General features: G+C 37.5%; 3 protein-coding genes across 4 annotated transcripts in view; all 3 read left to right on the top strand.

Annotated features, from left to right (window-relative positions):
* The window catches only part of LOC136813851 (proton-coupled folate transporter-like), a 29514-nt gene that overhangs the window by 581 nt on the left and 10119 nt on the right, over positions 1 to 18814 (top strand). Inside the window, exons 2-8 of one of the 2 annotated variants that reach the window (XM_067070345.1) lie at positions 509 to 722; positions 1516 to 2058; positions 2609 to 2692; positions 9780 to 9942; positions 11229 to 11274; positions 11821 to 11883; positions 18051 to 18213. In XM_067070345.1, the coding sequence (XP_066926446.1) occupies positions 509 to 722; positions 1516 to 2058; positions 2609 to 2692; positions 9780 to 9942; positions 11229 to 11274; positions 11821 to 11841 (1071 nt within the window). In that variant the 3' untranslated portion in view covers positions 11842 to 11883; positions 18051 to 18213. The remainder of the gene's footprint in view (positions 1 to 508; positions 723 to 1515; positions 2059 to 2608; positions 2693 to 9779; positions 9943 to 11228; positions 11275 to 11820; positions 11884 to 18050; positions 18214 to 18814) is intronic. The other variant, XM_067070344.1, reaches the window with a different exon arrangement.
* Positions 5711 to 7905, top strand: LOC136813853 (uncharacterized). Its single transcript, XM_067070346.1, has 2 exons — positions 5711 to 7498; positions 7768 to 7905. Exons 1-2 carry the CDS (start codon positions 6202 to 6204, stop codon positions 7845 to 7847), a joined length of 1377 nt encoding a protein of 458 aa, XP_066926447.1. The 5' UTR covers positions 5711 to 6201; the 3' UTR covers positions 7848 to 7905.
* LOC136813934 (uncharacterized) lies at positions 12404 to 13416 on the top strand. Its single transcript, XM_067070448.1, has one exon. The coding sequence runs from the start codon at positions 12553 to 12555 to the stop codon at positions 13414 to 13416; it is 864 nt and encodes a 287-aa protein (XP_066926549.1). The 5' UTR covers positions 12404 to 12552.

The raw sequence follows: 18814 nt of genomic DNA on the forward strand, positions 1-18814 counted from the left end.
GTGTAGGAGAGCAGATTTTTATGACACTAATTATCTATTCATGGTATTAAAAGATTAATATAATGGCATAAAAATCTGCTCTCCCACACAAATTTTACGCCCCTCTTGGCTACACTACTGAACCCTAAACACGCTAAAAAGACTGGTTTGAGTTTACACGGGCCATTTGGAGTGGGGGGGGTCCAAATTTTTGAAATATATGTCGGCCACCATGGTTGGGTGACGAAGAAAATTTTTCACTCTTTACATCCTCAAAACACCCTAAAACGTTATTTAATTGGGGAGAAAAACAGTTTTTATGATTTGATTATGTTCTGTTTGATGTTTTTCTAATATACATAAGTATGTTCTGCAAAAACGTAAGGGGGCCATGGTTTACCAGGAATGGACGATTCCAAATGCTTTGTCTATTATGGAAATCAGTGCAACGATTTCATACATAGTGCCACCAATCCTACCTGATATGAAATATGTGTCTGATATGAAACGGGAACACTTATCTTTCTAGGTTGGTCGCAAGATTATCATCCTTCTACCAGTGATCGGTGGTTTGTTAGATTCTGTTTGTATCCTTATTACCATGGCAACTCGTGGTTCACTGTATTTATTATTCATCGGAAGTTTTTGTAATGGTGTATGTGGATTTTTCACGACTATGATTTTGGCCGTTTTTTCGTACATGGCGGATACAACGACTGAGGAAGAAAGAGCTCTACGATTAGGTGAAGAATGAACACTGATTTTTTTATCCTTGTTGATTCAATTTTGTTTGTATTTCAAGTAGAAGTAAGTCGCCAAATACAGCCGAAGGCCGGCGAAATTCTGCCGACCTAGGCTTGTTTTTAGGTCGGCAATGCCGATCTGAGATTTATTATAGGTCGGCAAAGTTGTTTAAAGGCTACGGTAATGTTGTTTTTCTATTTGAAAGCTACAATTTTCGGTTCAAAGGTCGGCTTTGCTGACCAAAAAGATCACTTATGGTCTGTTGCCGAGACAATTAATGATTATGGTCGGCAATGAGCTGCCGAATGCCGGCCTGAAATTCTAGGGCTGAAAAATGGTGATTGATGGGTGGCTCATTTTGCATTTATGTCAGCTTCTGGAGCAACTGCAGATTTTTTTCCGTCAGCGGGTGCAGACCTGAATTAACGGTTGCAGACCTGATTTAGTAGCCGAAGACCTGGAGAAAATGAACGAGTTAAACAGTGACTGTGTAGGGTTTGGTCTACGAAGTGAACTGTTATTGAGTGGGGCTTAGGCCATGAAGTGAATAGTGAATAAAAGATTTCACCTATTATAAATGTACCGCGTTAACCCGGCCTAAACCTTATTCCCTAAACGTAATATAGCCCAGTTTTCGAAGAAACATCATTTCTGAGCGCCAGATCCAAAAATGTTCCGAAAAAGTGGTTTTCGACGAATTGCTCGAGATTTTCTCATTAGCTTTTCCTGAATTTTTGTCTATTTTGAATTCATTTTTGAATGTTGTCCATAAAAGTATCACTTGTTTTGTAGGGATTGTTGAAGCGGTGGCGTTCACCAGTGGGATGATTTCTCACATTTCAAGCGGTTGGTGGATCCAACACCTTGGTTTCAAAGCACCTTATATCTTCATCACTACGCTACATCTCATCTCTCTAACATACATCATTACATATCTACCCGAATCATCAACAGTACAATTGTCGCCCAAACGGATTGCAGATTTATTTCATTATTCACATTTCCAGAAAATTTTCATTGTTTTTAAAGAGAGCTCTGAATCGATACAACTTTACGGACTTCTAGTGACGTCAGCGTTTTTGATGCTCGCATCCATTGGATTTGGTTCAGTTATCGTTCTTTATTCACTGGATGCTCCTTTTTGCCTCTCACCGATCCTGATTGGTTACTTTCTAGCTGACTGTATGTTTATGCAAGCTTTGGGTGCCATCTTTGCGTTAACTTGTTTACAAAAAGTTCTATCTGAGATTTGGTTGACACAAATGGGTATCGCTTCTATTATTTCATCGCTTATCACTATAGCGTTCATCACGAAGAAGTGGCATATGTTTATAGGTAAGACTATGCCAATTTAGTGTTATTATACCGTTCTCCGTTTCCTGGGCTGAAATTCATCAAGCTGTAAGGTCTATGAAGTTTATAATATTTTATTCACAATGCATCAGATGTTTCAATTCTCTTAATGCCAAAATTTCTACCTTTAAAAAGCCTTATCTTCTTCAAAAAAAACATTTCTTAAACCAAATATTGAACTACGTATACTAAGTCCGGGGTTACTATGGTCGGCAGATGAGGGGTATGTGCGGGTGGGAGAGAGAATAACTTTTTTACAATTTTTCACTCTAAATCAAAAAAAATTCTTAAAAGTCGTGAATTTTCTGACCTTGAGAGAGACTAATTTAAATTTTTCTGATGACCCTTACCGTCCTCACATATCCAACACCCATTTTTGCTTAAGTACCCCCCCCCCCACAGGGATGCTAGTATTCGCAAAATGGATAAAATAAATTTGCTTAATGCTAGAATCAAACCATAATTCGTTTTGAATCGATCAAATTTCAAATATAATCCAATCCAGCGTAAAATCTTGTTTCTCTTTTTTTAGTACCGATCGTCGGGTGTTTTGGCGGAGTATGCATGCCTGTCATCAGAGCTAGAATGTCCAAACTAGTCAGCGCCGATCATCAAGGTACTAAAAGTTTTTTTTAATTAAGATTCTAAATTCTTTTGCAAATTTTAGTAACGATAAATTTAATTGATATAATCAAATGGCCGTTACAGTTTGTATTATATACATATCATATGTAGAAAAATGCAGTTAAGGAATTTTGTATATCCTAACAAAAAATAACTTTCCCGCGGAACCGTTTTTCACCCTATTTTCTTTTGAAATAAAAAGATTTTGTATCCTACTGGATTGTAACTTGCCTGTGTAATTAGCGAGGATTTAAAAATAATTGTAGATGTATACGTATGAATGATTTGAATCAAATATTAGTGTGATATACGTATGAATGATTTGAATCAAATATTAGTGTGATCACACCCTTTTACAACACTTTATTCGGATAACTTTTTGCAAGTCCGTTTTTTGAATACTTTAAGGGCAGAAAGTTTCGCGGGCAGAAAGTTTTGCGAAGTCAAAAAGTCGCGAAATTTAACGAATTTAAGTTTCGCGAATTATGGTTTTAGCCGAAATTTTACAGATAGAACTTTCGCGAATTCATATAAAATTCACCTTTTTTGGTAACAAAAAGTCATAAAACACGCAAAAATTTAGCAAACAGTGCAAAACTGAGTACGAAAGTTTCTGCCCTCAAAAGTTTCTGCCCTGAAAGTAATGCTAGTGAAACTTCGGCCGTAGCTGTCGATAATCGTAATAGGATATTTTGTAATGATTCGATTGATATGCTCAACACGTCAGTGGTCGAAATAAGTTTTTTTATTCTGGTCGGTTATTTTAGTGAAGACGAAGGAATAAAGTTCGAAGTAACGAAGAAGTTATAGAGAAGAAAGTTATGTATTAGTTATCGCGTAGTACAGAGTGTAATATGAGATTTATTTTTCGAGTTCTTTTATTTTTGCTCTTTGTTTTCACGAGCCTCTTTAGTCGAGTGAAAATAACAGCAAGAATAAAAAACGAGAAATTTGAGCAGAACACAATTTTTTTTCGGACGTCCGCAGATAACAGGAAACAACGCTTTCGCTAGGCGAAATTAATAACGGTCTTAGTATAGCCTATACGAATTCGTTTTTTGTGCCAGAACATTCATCGTCTAGAATAAACTGCCGGCCAAATTTAATTGAGATATAGGTGTCCGGGTTCCAGTACCAAAAAGGGCCCAAATGATGACGTGATCACCAAAATTGACAAAATCAAATTAGGTTAATTTCTAGGCATTATTGTCAAGGTGTCACATGCCAAATTTGAAAGGAAACGGACAAGCCAATCACGAGATATAGGTGCCTGAAAAAAATCTAGAAATGACGTCATCAATCCTAAAACAATTAACTGGTGACCATAGCAAGACAATGGAGCGTCATTTTCTTGACTAAAGTACTCGTTACTTAGGTTTCCATTCAAGCACTTGTTACTTCTCGTTACTTCTTGTTACCTACCCGTTACTTCTCGTTACTTCTCGTTACTTCTCGTTACTTCTTGTTACTTCTCGTTACTTCTTGTTACTTCTCGTTACTTCTCGTTACTTCTTGTTCCTCGTTATAGTAACAACCCAAAAAATTAAGTTTAAAACATGTTTTTTTGAAAACGTTTGTCGGTAGGAGTGGAAAAAAAAGTGAAACTTTTGCATAATCACCAGGAAATGAAAAAAAAGGGTAGGGACACAGCAATGTTTTTGCTATTGAAAGTTAGCCCTATTTATCAGTAACAGATTGGCAAAGTTTCGTTTGAATTCCATATCGCTATTCTTGCATTCTGGTCCGACATCTACAAGAAAATTTCGTACAGCAAACAAGTAAATTCGGAAATTTCAGACATAGTGGGTGCTACATGATTATATATGTTTGCACGTGCCTCTACGACTGTCATAGTTAACCTCCCCCAGCTCCCGGACTATATACAAAACCGAAAGTTGTTGAGAAAACCGGGAAGTCATAGGTACTCGGGAAAGATTTGAAAAATGACTACGTGGCACAAACAGTAAATATTTGTATGGTAGTCTTCCTACTAGTTTCTTCCTTCCTTAATATTTGTCTTTCTTGTTCGCACAGACATACAAGTTGTTTAAACCTGTTATAAATTTTGTGAAATAATGAAATACGCATTAATATTCTTTCTCAAGAAGATTTGTTTTTTTCTGATATCAAGAATTTCAATGCCTTAAGCCTTTTTTATGCTTAGAAATTATGTATTTCGCTTGGAATGTAATCCGTCGTAATTTTTTTAAAGTTGATTTTTTTCTCACTATAATACTTTCAAGAGGTGAAGATTTATTAGATGTTTGAAACTCTAACCTGTATTTAATATGATTTCTAGTTTAACACACTAATGAAATTTGTCTTCGCTAACAAGTTACAGTATTGTGTATTTACTTACTTAGGGCTCTTGCTTTTTTTCGCTAGGCCGATCAAGTCTACGAAATCTTTTTGGGACTGTTTTCTATGGAATTGAATTTTTGGATGAAATATTTTTGTCTATTTTTGTCGGCCATTCATTGCTAAAGTAGGGCTGTGTGTCTGCTAGTTCTGCTTTTTTCTCTAATTATTATAGTTTCGTTTTCTAATTTTGTTCTTTTAAAAGATGACTTTAAGCTGCTTGCTCCACAAATGTGTTAAAACAAACCTGCCGCGTTTTATCTCTATTGATAGATCCTGGGTTAAATTGAAACCATCCTTTGCTTTAGCCAGAGTGAACGAACGAACGAAATATCTTTTAAGATAAGACAAATAAATGAAAAAGACAAAAAGAAAATATATCGAAAAAAATAGAGGCAAAATCTTCTGCCAAGAATATGATTATTAGAGATTTTTCTGTTATCGGAAGCAACAATCTCCTTCTCTACTTCAACTTCATGTATTTTTCTTTTGAGATACGAAAAAGAGTTTCTTGCTTTCTATGTACATCTTCAATATATTTATTTATGATAAGGCGAGCGAAATGAGGAAAAACGCATCCAGTACGCTGAAACGGTTAGTTATTTTACACGATTCAAACGATATTGCAGCCGCCCAAATATGACATACAAGTGTTTGCAATGTTCCTTAAAATTATAATATCTTATTTCTGATGTGCAAATTTTTATAGTGCGTGTAATAAACAGACGTATGCAGTTATCATATGAATCACCAAAATAACTTTATGAAACTTCATCTATTTTCTGTGGCGTTGTGGTTTAGTAATAAAATGTGCCGAGAAGCTTATTAACAGCGCAAGAGAAAAATACTATATTGATTGTTATTGAAAGTGATAACCTTTTTAATGTTCATTGTGGCTACAATTTATTGGAGATGTTCGATTCACCGCTTGATTTTTTTGTAAAGTGGATTAAATAGATAAAATCAATATTCTACGTGGATAACCTAATGATCTTGGTCTTAAAGACGATTCTTTACACGGGGTCTACGGCTAACCGTATAGGCTGTCTATGAACTTAACGTGATATTGAACGGAGTAGGAATTCGAACCGGACGCTCTGTTTTGTGGTCGTGACACCACAGACCAATCAACAATCGCCTACAATGAATTCTAAGCGGCATCTCTTATTTTTTCTGTTGGTACTTGTCTCCTATGGACTTTTGTACTTGTTCTCCGCTTACACGAATGGTGATGTAACTTTCGATCCAGTAAGGTTGAAATTCTTTATTAAACCGAAATTGTCTGGCATGCGATTGAGCAATGCAAGTGAAGTCGAAGACCCGAGTAATAATTCTTCAATTTTAAAAATCACCCGTGAACCAGCGTTGACAGTTACAGCAACATCAAAACCTTCAACACAAAGACTAAAATCGTCAACAATGTTTTCAAAAACAACAGTCAACGCTCATTCTACAACACCCGCCACGCCAACAAAAAACAAGTCCACGCCCGAAAATCCAACATCTTTGTCAACGCCCAAACCAACCACCACTGGACCGCCCGATCTTTGTCCCCATCCAACACTCCCACACAAAATTGAAATCCAAGCCAAAGACCAAATCAGTTGCAAACCTTACATGCTGACCCCAAAATCTTGTAAATACGTAGCAAAGGAATATGTTTATAAATACAAAGACCACAAATGCGGGTCACAGAATGACGGGATAGAAAACGTCAATATTTGCCAATTCGTTGAAAAAGATGTTAAATTTAAATGTAACTTTGAAGCATGCGGTGGTAACAAGGATCAACAAATTTACTTACACGTGTTTAAAGACGATACGGGGTGGTATGAAGCTGTCAAACCTGGATTGAACAACTCCAAATCACTCGAAAATGCTTTACTAGAACACGTCAACAAATTGAGAATAGCAAAAGATTTTGTATTCTTAAGTTGTGGTGAAAATAAGACTAGAACACAACTGGTACACTTTGACTCAGTGCATTTTAAAGAAACCAAGCCACAAAAAGAACGTAAAAACACGAACAGATCTGATCGTACCGCTAAAATTAACATAAATGTTGTTTGGTTAGATTCACTATCGCGTCGGCATTTCTATCGTTCATTGCCGAAGACGATACAAAGAATCACCGACATAAACAGCGACCAATCAACCAAAACTGAAATATTAGATTTTGAAATGATGCAAGCTGTCCATGGGCACACTCACGAGAATTTAATCGCATTCTTTGAAGGACATGTTTTACCTAAAAAACAGAGGAGTAGACAACCACACCTTGACAATCTTTTGAACTTCACGAGACAATCTGGATATCGGAATGTGTACCAGGAAGACATGTGTTATAAGGGAGGATGGGGATTCAACGGGATAGCAAAAGCTGGTGGAAAATGGACAAATATTGTGAAAGGGATTAGTAAATTTGCCATAGACGATACAGGTACATAATTTAGCTCTGTAAAATTAGTTGAGTCCGCTTAAACCCTTTTTCTGTCTTTCTTGTCTTCAGTATTCATCATATCCGTGCACTCTCAGCATCAATCTTATGCAATTTCAAAAAGTGGTCATTTCGGGGTTATCATAACAATATTTGAAAGTATTTAGACTGTATCCATCGTTTTCTACACCAGTACCAACCCGGATGCTGTTACCTTTAGCCAACATTCGATATTGGAACATGCTAAAATTTTCGTTGTTTTTCTGTTTCAGGTTTGACGTTCGCTTCATGCAAAATGATCGAGTCTTATTCTGATAGTCTGAACATTTTCAACGATGATAAAGACTTATAACGGGCTCAACTACAATACGTACTACGTACGTCATATCGCTAAAAAGCTGAAAACTACGGCATCGAATTTATTCTTGTTTTCAATGCTGTGTATCCCGCACGATTACGGCGGTTACCGTGTACAAGGAGCTGATCACGGTCTCGCGGACTTTATCACGGAAATGAGCCAACTTGAAAACACAATTACGTTCTTATTCGCGGATCACGGTAACACGTATACGGGATACGCTAGTACGTTAGACGGGCGTCATGAACAATATAATCCTCATTTCTTTACGATTGTACCGGGAAACGTTGTCGGGAAAATCGGGAAATCATCAATGGATGCTCTACGTCGAAATCATCTTCGAATGGTGACTTTGATAGACCTTCACCACACTGTTAAACATCTAGCTAATACCAATTACCAAAACAAAGGTCTTTTAACAGAAGTTCCTGTCAACCGAACGTGTAGTACTGTCGAGTTATCGACTCCCAGTTATTGTATATGTAAAGGTTGGCGTAAAACTGAGCAAAATGTAACCTTATTTTGGCCTTTCGTTGAATTTGCAGTTGGACAGTTGAATAATATTATTTCAGATGCGTCACCCAAGGGGCGTTGTAAACGGTTAGTCCCGTCCAGTTTCGAGAGCTTAAGTACTATTTTAGCTGGTTCGAATATAGACTTGTCTTTCGATGTGTTAGCAAAACCAGGGCCTGGATCTAGTAATACGGAAGATAAATTCTCCTTCCAAATCTTATACCAAAGAAAAATGAAACTGAAAACATTCAACACTAAACTCGTTTCTTACTCACGTATATCTCCTTACGGCGGTTGTGTATATGTGATTTGAATTTACCGTCCAATAAAAGTGCACCTAAATTATTAACACCTTACAATCTGTTACCAGCAAGGATAGACTATGTTCCCACAATCAAGCGTAAAGACTTCTTTTCAAATGAAAGCATTTCAATTATACAAAAAGAATACTTGAGTCTCATAAAGAGGGATATTTACGAGAAACCGAACCAGAAATCAAGGACTTCAACAACTTTCGAAGTTGTCAATTATTCGTCTCACAGAACCTATGAAGTTAGCATCAATGTTACCAGACTGGATAACATAAAACCGATGAGTGACCACAAATGTAAAAACACTGTTAAACCAAACTCCATCAGATATTTATGCACTTTGGGTAGAATTGAATTTTCAGGTCATGGGACATATGACTATAAAGTGAAATACAAGCTAGTTAAAATGGTCTTGAACTGACATTTTGATTTAAATTATTTTTTTTTTATATCCAAGCTTTTTTCACGATCTCCCGAAATCCGTTTTTTATTATAAAACACTTACTTATTATACCTCTCTAATATTTTTAAATAAAACTTTTTTTTTACATGCTTAACACTTTGTTGCTTTATACTAATTCTTCTTTTATAAGCATGAAATCTTTAATCCTCAGTAAGCTGAATGCAGAAACCAAGTTGTTAATAACAAAATCCACAATGGGTCAAAGGTGGTCTAACAGATTACAACGCCCCCTCCCCCCCAAACAAAAACAACATCACAACTGCTCCAATAACGGGTTTTTAAAACCCTATTTTGAAAATAAGAAAACATTATCCAATCCATTTATTACTTCTCCAAAACAATGGGAATCTGGTAGGTTGCTTTAAGATTCGCAAACAATAAAGAGTGTGACTTTACACCGGGCAACTTATCAGCGCCAACTAGTTATAAAAAAGTAATGGACCAAAGGATCCCTCAACTAAAAACGTCCGCCCTAATAGAGTGCGGAAACAACTAGGTCCCTAACAAAATAGTTTTAATTTTTGGTCAATTTTCTCCCCATTTTAAGATAGAAAACTACACTAACTAATAAATTAAATCTTCCAGACGCTTTGTTTACGTCATATTACTAATTCTCTCATTCTTTTTTACTGTTTTTAGGAGCGCTTTTCTCAGCCGTAGCAACATTGGAAACATTATGTACCCTTCTCGGTGCTGGCATTTTTAATTCGCTCTACCCGTACACTGAAAAGACGTTCAAGTTTCGTGGCTTGTGTTTTCTTCTCATGGCTACCATCTTGATTGTGCCAGCCCTTATCTTATGGTAATTATACTTTTTTCTCAACTTTAAGACCAACTAATTGTCAGCTCTACTGTGATTTGACGTCAAATCTTGTGTCTTGATCGTACTGACGTCGGTATGTTTCTGAACTTCAAGCGGCTGTATTTCTTTGTGTGTTTTAGTCAGAGAGTTGCTGTAATATATTTTTTTTGCTCAGAATTTCATGCTCTTTTAGATGGTACCAATCATTTTCGTTTATTTTGACTTTTGAAAATAAGCTATTTTCCTAACCCTTTTTTTCCCTTGCAGTTTTGCCTATGGCGTCACTATTTTCGTCACAAAAAGTTTTCCTGGGCCTAATCCGCGCCCTCTCTCTCTCAAAAATATCTAGTAATATACTATTCTTTGGAATAAACTAAAACTGGTTAGGTCGTAAAAAAGATGTCACGGGATACCGGGCTTGGCCCCCTACTATTGGGTGAATATCTGGGGGTGTTTTTTCATTTTTCAAAAATTTTGATTTTCGGGGCCTGGGGACGAGTTTTTTCGCCAAAACGAGGCTAAAACTTTGGAGCAGCTTGGAGACTTCGAAAATTGTTGGATTTAGCTGAAATTTGGCACACTTTTACCTTGGGTTAATATCTTGGGGTCTACAATTGGGCCTATGAATAATTTGAAGCCACTGGAGTTGAGCCCAGTGCGTTGCGCACGTTCGACTATATTTTGAACCACAGATATCTTATATAAAACACTAGATAGAGCTGCTCTGTATTTCCCAAGCAACGACAAATAAAGCAAAATAATGCGCCATCTTTGCTGAAAGTAGGTCACAGTAGAAACCTTGTTTTTCACTGTTGAAACTTTTTTGACACTGCGATGACTTCAAAATTTCAAGGATCTGGGAAGCTAAATTACGACGTCACTTCGTTCAAAATGGCGGTTTATTTTGCTTCAGCTAGGGACGGAGTAGCTCTATCTAGTGTTTTGTATAAGATATCTGTGACTTTGTCCACAAAAATGGAAATAATGAGAGTTGTGATTTTCCAACGTCAATACACGACTTGAAAAAGAGAGGGAGTTTGATGACTCAGTTTTGGTGGGAATTTCGCCCGAAATTGATCCTTTCCGCAAACGGTTGAAACTTGGTCACGTAAAAACTGGAAGTTTAAGTGTTCAAATATGTCCAGTAAAGCCCGTTGAGCCCATTTTGACCATCAAAAGGTAACATAAAGGTAAAATGTTGAGATGGCTTAAACTTTGGTATTTTGTAGAGGGTATTTCATTTTCTATTTATACCCTCTGGTAAAACTATTTAATTTCTTTTTCAGCTTCATTAGTTTTCAAGAGAATTCACAAAAAAGACTGCACAACAAGGTAAGCTGGGTCATTCCATTTCATATCCATACAAGAGGGTGTCCGGGCGGTGGGAGGGTGGACGAACATTTATTTCCAGGTGGTAATCGGAAAGAATTGCCTTTGGGGTATAAAGGAGTATTTTTTTCATTTTTCCAGGGGTTAAAATGGTTACTATAAAACTTCCAGGGGTTAAAATGGTTACTTTAAAACTTCCAGGGGTTAAAATGGTTACTTTAAAATTTCCAGGGGTTAAAATGGTTACTTTAAAACTTCCAGGGGGTAAAAGTCTATTTTTAGCTCATCCACCCTCACTTTTAAAGCATGAAAATAACTTTCCAAGAATTTTTTTTGCAAATTATGCCATTTTCCAGGGGGTATCCACACATTTCTAAGAATCATTTTATGCCTTGAGAAGGTTCGTCTATCCGTCTATCGTCTCACTGCATGGATTTAGTAGTGGTTCTTATGGCTTCCTTCGTCATCAAAACGAAGGGCTATATGAACTGTTTCTGATTGATAGGGATTTCTCCATGAATAGCGATCAACTTCAACAATTTCTCTTAGTTAAACACACCGTTAAAGTGATACAGACGGACGGATGGATGATGGGTTGGACAAGTTTTGTTGGTAAGTTATTAATCTAAACGAAGAAGAAAAAAACTTTTGGTACAACCAGAATCATCAATCTGAAAAGATGCGAACAAATATTTTTGTAATTTTTTTTACAGCTCTCAACTTCAGTTGAGCTAGAATCTGATAATGTCTGTATGTCACCTCAAGACTTTGGGGCAGGCTGGAGACCTCAAAAATGGTCAGACGAATCCCTTGGGGTCTTTTTTTATCTTTTCCAAATTTGCATTTTTTAGAACGCTAAACGAAAACGAGGCTAACATTTTTTGGTGGGAAATTGGCTTTTTTTATCAATTTTACAATTAGACTTTAAACATACTGAAGTTGAGCCAAAGCGGTATGCACGTTCAACAATAATGATGATTATTCTAATTGTGCTATGGTTTTACCAATAGTCATTTCTAATTTTTCTGAAACAATTTTTACATGATAATCATCTCGAGGTAGACAACTCAAAAATTAAGTAATTTAGGAAATTATTAAAGTAATTAAGGCTCATTTCCTGCCCAAAGCCAACTTGAAAACACGATCACGTTCTTATTCGCGGATCACGGTAACACGTATACGGGATACGCTAGTACGTTAGACGGACGTCATGAGCAATTTAATCCTCATTTCTTTACGATCGTACCGGGAAACGTCGTCGGGAAAATCGGGAAATCATCAATGGACGCTCTACGTCGAAATCGTCTTCGAATGGTGACTTTGATAGACCTTCATCACACTGTTAAACATCTCGCTAATACCAATTACCAAAACAAAGGTCTTTTAACAGAGGTTCCTACCAATCGAACGTGTAGTACTGTCGAGTTATCGACTCCCAGTTATTGTATTTGTAAAGGTTGGCGTAAAACTGAGCAAAATAAAACCTTATTTTGGCCTTTCGTTGAATTCGCAGTTGGACAGTTGAATAATATTATTTCAGATGCGTCACCCAAGGGGCGCTGTAAACGGTTAGTCCCGTCCGGTTTCGAGAGCTTAAGTACTATTTTAGCTGGTTCGAATATAGACTTATCTTTCGATGTGTTAGCAAAACCTGGGCCTGGATCTAGTAATGCGGAAGATAAATTCTCCTTCCAAATCTTGTACCAAAGAAAAATGAAACTGAAAACATTCAACACTAAACTCGTTTCTTACTCACGTATATCTCCTTACGGCGGATATAAAAAATGTAGTGATACTAAACCAAATGATCTTAGGTTGTGTATATGTGATTTGAATTTACCGTCCAATAAAAGTGCACCTAAATTATTAACACCTTACAATCTGTTACCAGCAAGGATAGACTATGTTCCCACAATCAAGCGTAAAGACTTCTTTTCAAATGAAAGCATTTCAATTATACAAAAAGAATACTTGAGTCTCATAAAGAGGGATATTTACGAGAAACCGAACCAGAAATCAAGGACTTCAACAACTTTCGAAGTTGTCAATTATTCGTCTCACAGAACCTATGAAGTTAGCATCAATGTTATCAGACTGGATAACATAAAACCGATGAGTGACCACAAATGTAAAAACACTGTTTAATTTCCAAATTCGTTCATCTGTTTGGAGGGGAGTAGAATAGATTGAGATATTTTCCAATTAAGTTTGGCGTTCACATATTTGGCTAACCCATAATCAGTTTTGGGGAAAATTTAGTCCCCTGCTAGTGATAAACTAACATAAACTAGAAATAGGGTTGCCGGCAACCAATATCTGTAGGGCGGGAGGGAGGTAAAAAATTTCTGAGACTTGAACACCGCCATCTTAAACGTTGTTTGTGCTTTGAGAGTATAGCCAATATCGCACGGAACCAAGTGAGAAGTAAGGCTACTTGCAGGCGGGACGCCCCGGTAGTACCGCGGGCGGAATAAGTGATTTAGACGATTTAAAATTAAACTACGATTTAACTACTTATTGTTAAATAAACATTTAATTTCCAAATTCGTTCATCTGTTTGGAGGGGAGTAGAATAGATTGAGATATTTTCCAATTAAGTTTGGCGTTCACATATTTGGCTAACCCATAATCAGTTTTGGGGAAAATTTAGTCCCAACCGAAGGTATCCCCAAAACAAGACAATGGTTGCAGACTGACCAGACAACATAACAATAAAAGGGAGGAAATAACCAATAAAAAATAAACAGTTTTAAATATGATAAATCCTAAATATGATGAAATCTAAATTGATTAAACGACTATATACAACTATCTAGCCACTGGTAGTTCTATTGATATTCTTACTTGCCAATAACCTAGTACCATTAAAAATGAAGAAGTTACAGAAAAAGAAAAACACAAAAAATAAATAACTTGTGCCTGCATCACGCCACCGAAGCACTGAGCGTTGTGAGAGGTAGTGACGAAAAACTTGCCCTGTACCACGTGAGCCAAGCAACTACCTTTCATAGTCTATTAGAAAACGAACTCAGCCTGCGATAATACAAACTATGATGATCTTGCCAGCTTTCCAGCCCACCATATTGATGACTGAAACCCAACTACCACCTAGCTATCTGGGAACCAGGTACCCCTAAATTCCTATAAAATTTCAATTAAATAATTCCAGTCTAAAGTACTACAATGAATGTAACTTAAAAAGCTTAGAAAAATCCCTAGGAAACGATAAAACATTCATCACACAATACACTCACACATCGATCTCAGAGTCACTTTTAGGGTTGAAACCAGACCGCCGTCAAGGTTTCTGAGAGAACCGAACCGCCGTTCGAAATTCCCTCAAAGAAGTGACTCCCCTTGAGTAGGACCCGACCTGAGACACTTTTAGGGTTGAAACCAGACCGCCGTCAAGGTTTCTGAGAGAACCGAACCGCCGTTCGAAATTCCCTCAAAGAAGTGACTCCCCTTGAGTAGGACCCGACCTGAGACACTTTTAGGGTTGAAACCAGACCGCCGTCAAGGTTTCTGAGAGAACCGAACCGCCGTTCGAAATTCCCTCAAAGAAGTGACTCCCCTTGAGTAGGACCCGACCTGAGACACTTTTTGGGTTGAAACCAGACCGCCGTCAAGGTTTCTGAGAGAACCGAACCGCCGTTCGAAATTCCCTCAAAGAAGTGACTCCCCTTGAGTAGGACCCGACCTGAGACACTTTTAGGGTTGAAACCAAGCCGCCGTCGAGGTAACCAGACGGCCGTCGAGGTTACCAGACGGCCGTCGAGGTTTCTGAGAGAACCGAACCGCCGTTCGAAATTCCCTCAAGAAGTGACTCCCCTTAATAGGACCCGACCTGAGACACTTTTAGGGTTGAAACCAAGCCGCCGTCGAGGTAACCAGACCACCGTCGAGGTTACCAGACGGCTGTCGAAGTTTCTGAGAGAACCGAACCGCCGTTCGAAATTCCCTCAAAGAAGTGACTCCCCTTAACGAGGACCCGGCCTGTGACATAAACCCACATAACACACTCACAAAGCTCTCGTATTTATTGTAACATCTGGAGTTCCACTGGCCTAGCCTTTGAATTAACCAAGAACTAATTTCATGATTTTCCAAGATTTAATTTTACTGCAGAAAGAAGACTGATTTTGCAGGATGCGTAAATAAACGGAACTTTCCCTTAAACTTTCATTTTATGCCTGTTAATGTTGTGTATACTTTGGTCTGGAATATTTCCAGAAAATTGTTAGCTCATCTTCTATGCCCAAGCTTTATTCAACTAAATTGTCACCCTTTAAAACAAAAACACTGATTTCCTGGTTTTCCATATATTATTCTACTTGAGTTGTATTGGCTTTTGTCAATCTTCTGCCTTGACTCGCCTTCTGTCCATTTAAACCAGCCTCTTCTGAAGAAGAAAAATCTAGTTGATCAACAAATACTCTAGATACACTACTTGTCTGTACAAAATTTTGATTACTTGTTGCTGACCCTTTATGTTAACTGGCTCTTCATTCTTGCCTCTAGATAGAAATTCATGACTATGCTATACACTCAGTCAATATAGTTAGATATAAATATAAATCAGAAACTAGCTAATATATAATCAAATAACTATAATAGTATAATATAAGTATAGTTTAACCTCTTAATGACCTTAATCCAAACCAAAAGGGGGCCTCAGTGCAAGATTATATTGTAAAATAGATGTAAAGGAGAGTATTTGAGCTCTGCCTGAGCCATGAATTCTTATCCTCTTGTCGAATCTCATAATAAAATCCACCCAGCTGAATTTGAAGTTTCAAACATGTGTTGTTTTTTTATGAGTACTTTGAAATATCTATCTCTCCTTACACAAGAACATTTGTCAAAATGTCAAAGTGAACATGCCATGCAATATTTGAGAATAAGTTAAGTGGTCAGGTGTGATAAGTTTTAGTTAGACCAAACTAAAATGTAGTTCATCAGTTCCGTCTTCAAGACAGCTATTTCTAAGTATACTCTCTCGAAACACCACCCCAGCGGCAATCACCTTGGCCAACATCCCAGCATATCCAGCGGCAATCACCTTGGCCAACATCCCAGCATATCCAGCGGCAATCACCTTGGCCAACATCCCAGCATATCCAGCGGTAATCACCTTGGCCAACATCTCAGCATCTCCAGCGACAATCTCCTAGGCCAACATCCCACCATGCCCAGCAGCGGCAATCTCCCTACTAGCCATTTCAGCATGTCATTTGGCATCTCATTGGTTGGTGTCTCATGTATTTCTAACAAAATTCCTTCTGTAACGCTTTGACAAAAGATCCGTTACAACAGGACACCACAAAGCTCATACTCAACTCGTTTCAACATGAATACGAGATTGTTAAATGCCCATTATACTGCACTACAAAACAGTGTCTTATTTTGCAAAGTAAACGGTCCAATGCACAAAATACTTTACTCTCTACGAACTTCCATGCTCAAAGTATCCACTGCTCTCAATTACATGATGTTTTCGAATCGATAGCGAAGGATATAATACGATTCTTGAAGCACAATAAAAAATTTCTGAGACTTGAACACCGCCATCTTAAACGTTGTTTGTGCTTTGAGAGTATAGCCAATATCGCACGGAACCAAGTGAGAAGTAAGGCTACTTGCAGGCGGGACGCCCCGGTAGTACCGCGGGCGGAATAAGTGATTTAGACGATTTAAAATTAAACTACGATTTAACTACTTATTGTTAAATAAACATCAAACCAAACTCCATCAGATATTTATGCACTTTGGGTAGAATTGAATTTTCAGGTCATGGGACATATGACTATAAAGTGAAATACAAGCTTGTTAAAATGGTCAACTTGAACTGACATTTTGATTTAAATTATTTATTTTTTATATCCAAGCTTTCTTCACGATCTCCCGAAATCCGCTTTTTATTATAAAACACTTACTTATTATACCTTTCTAATATTTTTAAATAAAACGTTTTTTTTACATGCTTAGCACTTTTGTTGCTTTATACTAATTCTTCTTTTTTAAGCATGAAATTCTTTAATCCTCAGTAAGCTGTATGCACCCGGGGGGGGGGGGGGGGGGGCGAAAAAATTGATTTTTAGAATCGCACCCTTACAGTGCAGAAAAAAATCAGTGAATTTCATACCCTTACAGTGCATTTTTTCAAATTTTAAACTCTTTTAGAGCAAATAAAATCAACATTTTCGAGCAAAAATTTGCAATTTTTCCCAGATTTGCTGAAATTTCCACCCTTACAGTGCATTTTTCAAAAGTCCACCCTTACAGTGCATCTCTGATATTTTGAAAAACATACCTTAACCGCCGCACATACCCGTCGGTCAATTTGCCTGACTGCCCCCCCCTCCGGGTGTATGCAGAAACCAAGTTGTTAATAACAAAATCCACAATGGGCAAAGGTAGTCTAACAGAGTACAACGTCCCCCCCCCAAAAAAAAACAAACAACATCACAGCTGCTCTAATAACGGGTTTTTAAAACCCTATTTTGAAAATAAGAAAACATTATCCAATCCATTTTTTACTTCTCCAAAACAATGGGAATCTGGTAGGTTGCTTTAAGATTCGCAAACAATGAAGAGTGTGACTTTACACCGGTCAACTTATCAACGCCAACTAGTTATCAAAAAGTAATGGACCAAAGGATCCCTCAACTAAAAACGTCCGCCCTAATAGAGTGCGGAAACAACTAATAATTTAAATCTTCCAGACGCTTTGATAACGTCATATTACTAATTCTCTCATTCTTTTTAACTGTTTTTAGGAGCGCTTTTCTCAGCCGTAGCAACATTGGAAACATTATGTACCCTTCTCGGTGCCGGCATTTTTAACTCACTCTACCCGTACACTGAAAAGACGTTCAAGTTTCGTGGCTTGTGTTTTCTTCTCATGGCTACCATCTTGATTGTGCCAGCACTTATCTTATGGTAACTATACTTTCTTCTCAACTTCAGTTGAACTAGAATCTGAGAATGTCTGAGTGTCTGTGTGTCTGGCTGTGTGTGTATGTCTCAAAACTTTGGGGCAGCCTGGAGACTTCAAAAATTGTCGGATCCTTGGGCGAATATCTGGGGTTTTATTTTTCATTTTTCAAAAATTTTGATTTTTGGGGCCTGGGGACGAGTTTTTCGCCAAAACGAGGCTAAAAATTTGGGGCAGCTTGCAGACTTCGAAAATTGTTGGATTTGGCTGAAATTTGGCACACTTTTACCTTGGGTCAATATCTTGGGGTCTACAATTGGGCCTATGAATAATTTGAAGCCACTGAAGTTGAGCCCAGTGCGTTGCGCACGTTCGACTATATTTTGAACCACAGATATCTTATATAAAACACTATTATATAAAACACTAGATAGAGCTGCTCTGTATTTCCCAAGCAACGACAGGTAAAGCAAAATAATGCGCCATCCTTGCTGAAAGTAGGTCACAGTAGAAACCTTGTTTTTTCACTGTTAAAAGAAGTTTTTTGACACTACAATGTTTTCAAAATTTAAAGGATCGCACAAGCTAAATTACAACGTCACTTCT

Source organism: Clytia hemisphaerica, unplaced genomic scaffold, assembly GCF_902728285.1.
Source record: "Clytia hemisphaerica strain Z4C2 unplaced genomic scaffold, Clytia hemisphaerica genome assembly, whole genome shotgun sequence".
Lineage (NCBI taxonomy): Eukaryota > Metazoa > Cnidaria > Hydrozoa > Leptothecata > Clytiidae > Clytia > Clytia hemisphaerica.